We start from the raw sequence: 4,534 nt of genomic DNA, 5'->3' as shown, positions 1-4,534 counted from the left end.
CCGGAACAAGAGAAACCAGGACCGATACTGTGTCTTCCACCGTGACGTCGGGCATGAAACGGAGGGGTACTGGGCCCTGCGGAAGGAGATCGAGGATCTGATCCAGCGCGATTTCCTGAGACGATTCGTACGGCAAGGTCGACCGGACCAGGAGTCGGGACACACCTACCGCGGAGACAGGGGTGAGGATCAGCGTCGCGGTCGCCCTGAGCGGCGTGACATATCTCGGGGCCACTCCCCTGACCAGGGCATCCAATACTTAGCAGGGGTGATAAACATCATCGCTGGGGGTCCCACAGGGGGGACAACCACGCAACTCGGAAGAACAGGCGACCTTCTCCTGAGGGAGATGATTCCCTGAAGCACTTGCGCATTGACAAAGAGATCACCTTCGGACCAAAGGATGCGGTTCCCCTGGCGTCCGGGAACCACGAGGCCATCGTGATAGACGTCGTCACCAATAACTATCGAGTAAAAAAAGTGTACATCGACTAAGGGAGCGCGGTGGACATCCTGTTTTACCGAGTGTTTAAAGAGCTCGGCTTGGAGGACGGACAGTTGACCCCGGTTCGGACACCCCTGGTGGGTTTCACCGGACCACCCATCAACTCGGAGGGAATGATTACCCTGATGGTCACGGTAGGGCAGGCCCCCAAATGCCGGACCATCCCTGTCAATTTCGTGGTGGTCAAACAACAATCCCCGTACAACGTGTTCTTGGGGCAACCCGCTTTGAACGCCCTCCGAGCTATTCCCTCTTCACTCCACCTCAGCGTCAAATTCCCTATCCCGGGAGGAGTAGCCGAGGTGCGTGGAGATCCAGAAGTGGCCAGAGCTTATTACTTGGCCATGCTTCGGGGACAGGAGAAGGTGGTCGTCCAAACGGCTAGCTTTGAACCCTACACCCCGGGGGAGGAGGCCCGGCAGGTGGGCATCTTGGACGAGGTTGAGGAGTTCCCCTTGCGAGAGGACAGGCCTGACCGGGTCCTCCGCATCGGCGCGTCGTTACCTCCCGAGGAAAAGGAGGGTTTGAAGGCCCCTGCTGAATACTCCCAGGTCTTCGCATGGACGGTTGAGAACATGCCCGGGATCTCGACTGATCTGGCTGTCCACCATCTCAACATAGATCCCCGCTTCAAGCCAGTGAAGCAGAAGAAAATAAGTTTCGCCCCGAAGAGGAATAAGGTGATCAAGAAGGAGGTCGGCATGCTGCTGGAATCCAAAATCATCCTGGAGGTATATTATCCGACCTGGTTAGCCAACCCGGTCCTGGTGAAGAAGGAGGACCAGTCTTGGAGGATGTGCGTGGACTTCACAGATCTCAACAAGGCCTGCCCAAAGGATTGTTTCCCCTTACCGAGGATCGACAGGTCAGTAGACTCTACTGTGGGTTTTGACGTTTTGTGTTTTCTGGATGCTTTCAAGGATACCACCAGATAGAGATGGCCGAAAAAGACCGGGAAAAGATCTCCTTCATCATCGAGGAAGGGACTTACTGCTACCAGACAATGCCGTTTGGGCTAAAAAACGCTGGAGCTACCTACCAGCGCCTGGTCAACAAATTATTCCGGAATCAGATCGGCAAGAGTATAGAGGTCTACGTGGACGATATGATCGTCAAGAGCCGAACAGATCGACGACTCGTTCCCGACCTGAGGGAGATCTTAGATATCCTCTGGGAGAGCCGGATGCAGCTGAACCCGAAGAAATGCACCTTCGGGGTTAGGTCGAGAAGGTTCCTAAGTTTCTGGGTGTCCCAAGAGGGGATCCGGGCCAATCCGGATAAGTTTCAGGCCATCATGGACATGGCCCCTCCGAGGAATGTAAAGGAGGTCCAGCGGCTCACGGGAAGGATAGCCGCCCTGAATAGGTTCCTCTCGAGTTCCGCGGTGAGGGGCCTACCATTCTTCCGAATCTTGAAAGCGCCTAAGGACTTTCAATGGACTGAGGAGTGCCAGAAAGCCTTCGCTGACCTGAAAGCCTATCTGGCTGAGCTGCCCACTCTGACCGCCCCGGAGCAGGGAGAAACCCTGTTCCTATACTTGTCTGCTTGCAACGAGGCCGTTAGTGCGGTTTTGGTGCGGGAGGACAGGAGGGCTCAAAGGCCAATATACTACGTCAGCCGTGCTTTACAAGGGCCGGAAACGCGGTACACACTGGCCGAAAAATTGGTCCTCGCCCTGGTGCACGCCGCCCGGAAACTTCGACCTTACTTCCAGACCCACAGCATTGTTGTCCTGACTGATCAGCCCCTACGACAGATACTCACAAAGCCTGAGGTCTCGTGCAGGATGACCAAGTAGGCCGTCGAGCTGGCCGAGCACGACATCGGCTATCAGCCTTGCACCGCTATCAAAGCTCAGGCCCTGGCAGACTTTCTTGCTGAGGGAGCCAGTTTGTCAGTGGCTGAGCCGAGCTCCTTGCCCAAGGAGGTACGGCCGGATGAGCCGGGGGTACTATCTGTGGACGGGGTCTCGAGCAAGGAAGGGAGCGAGGCCGGCCTACTGCTCACCTCGCCCACCGGGGAAGAGCTGACCTACGCGCTCAGATTTGACTTCCCGGCATCCAATAATGAGGCGGAGTACGAGGCCCTGTTGACTGGATTGCGGATAGCCCACCAGATGGGTATAACTGCGATCAAAGCTCGAAGTGACTCCCAACTCGTAGTCCACCAAGTTCGCGGGGAGTACGAGACCAAGGAGGGCGTCATGAAAAAATATTTGGCTAAGGTACGAGAGGCGATAACCCTGTTTGATGTTTTTGAAATCGAACGGGTACCGAGATCACAGAACAAACGCGTGGACGCCCTGTCGAAACTGGCGTCCTCCTCTTTTGCTCACCTGAGTAAGGAAGTTTTGGTGGAGGTAGTCAAGCAAAAAAGTATTGACCAGGTCCAAGTCTTGGCTATAGACAGCCCGGCCTCTTGGATGACCCCCCTCGTGGACTTCCTCAACTCGGGTGCCCTCCCCGTGAACAAAATCGAGGCTCGCCGACTCCAGTTCAGAGCTGCCAAATACGCCTACTCTGGGGGGATCCTCTGCAGGAGGTCGTATTTATCTCCCTAACTAAAGTGCGTAACCCCTGAGGAGGGCGACTATGTCCTACGAGAAGTTCATAAAGGCTTATGCGCGGCACATGTGGGATCTCGAGTTTTGGCCAAAAAGTGCCTACTCCTAGGCTATTATTGGCCCTCAGTGTTCCGGGATGCCGCGGCACTAGTTCAGCAATGCCGAGCTTGTCAGGTGTACGCCCCGCTGCGTCACCAGCCGAATCAGGAGATGGTCCCCATCCACAGTCCTTAACCCTTTGCCCAATGGGGAATAGACCTCTTGGGGCCTTTTCCCTGAGTTTCCGGGAGACACGGACACCTCGTGGTGGCCATTGACTACTTCACAAAGTGGATAGAAGCGGAGCCTTTGGCCACTATCTCTGGAAGAGCGGTCTAGAAATTCTTTTGGAAGAACATAGTCTGCCGTTTTGAGATTCCGCATGTCTTGATATCTGACAATGGACAACAGTTCGCTGAGAACCCCTTCAGGAGCTGGTGCGCCGAGCTCGGGATTAGTCAACACTTCACGTCGGTCGGTCATCCCCAGGCCAACGGCCAAGTGGAGAATGTTAACCGAACCCTTCTGCAAGGGTTGAAAACTAGGTTGGAGCTGGCCCAGTCTAATTGGTTAGAGGAACTTCCTAGTGTCCTTTGGGTTTACCGAACTACGCCGAGAACAGCCACTCATGAGACCCCTTTCTCCCTGACTTATGGGGCAAAAGCGGTGGTACCAGCAGAGATCGGCCTTCCCTCGCTTCGGACACAGAACTTCGTTGCAGCAGCCAACGAAGAAGAGTTGAGGTGTAACTTGGACATGTTGGAGGCCAGACGCGAGGAAGCGGCTATACGGATGGCTAAATACAAAAGTCAACTCACCCGCTATCATAACACGAAAGTGAAGAACATGCAGTACCAGCCGGGAGACCTTGTCCTGAGAAAGAACTCAGTCAGTCGAGCTCATAGTTCCAATAAGCTCGATCCGAACTGGGAGGGGCCGTACAAGGTCCTAAAGACAAGCCGGGTTGGGTACTGTAAGCTTGCGAAATTAGATGTAGTGGAGGTACCCCGCACTTGGCACTTTTTGAACTTGCGATTGTTCCTAAGTTAGGTTGGTCTAATATATCCTATTGTCAAACCAAATAAGTGTTCGACTTAGAACCTTCATTACAAAATTTATCAAGGCCGTTTATCTTGAACTGTCACGCTGTTTGATTGTTAATTTTACATTAGCACACTTAGCGGGGGGCAATGAATCAATGGGATGTACTTAAAGTTTGAGAGTTTGACGTTCGACCTAGGAGGTCGACGTAGCTTCAGGCCTTAAAATCGAGTGTTCGGCCCAGGAGGCCGGCACGTCGCTTCGGTTATTAGAGTTCGATTGTTAACTTGGTTTGATAGTTTGATAGTACCCCAGTTTGGCGTCCTTAACAATTTAGCTGATTAGCGTAAAGTTTGATAGATTCTCGACCCGAGAGGTCGGCACGC

General features: G+C 53.8%; 1 protein-coding gene across 1 annotated transcript; it reads left to right on the top strand.

Moving 5' to 3' along the window:
* Positions 1–630: 630 nt before the first annotated feature.
* On the top strand, positions 631–1,440 carry LOC113738918 (uncharacterized). The gene has a single exon (XM_027266188.2). It carries the CDS (start codon positions 631–633, stop codon positions 1,438–1,440), a length of 810 nt encoding a protein of 269 aa, XP_027121989.2.
* Positions 1,441–4,534: the final 3,094 nt, after the last annotated feature.

This window comes from Coffea arabica, chromosome 2e (genome assembly GCF_036785885.1).
Source record: "Coffea arabica cultivar ET-39 chromosome 2e, Coffea Arabica ET-39 HiFi, whole genome shotgun sequence".
Classification (NCBI taxonomy): domain Eukaryota; kingdom Viridiplantae; phylum Streptophyta; class Magnoliopsida; order Gentianales; family Rubiaceae; genus Coffea; species Coffea arabica.
This window is presented reverse-complemented; position numbering and strand designations above follow the sequence as displayed.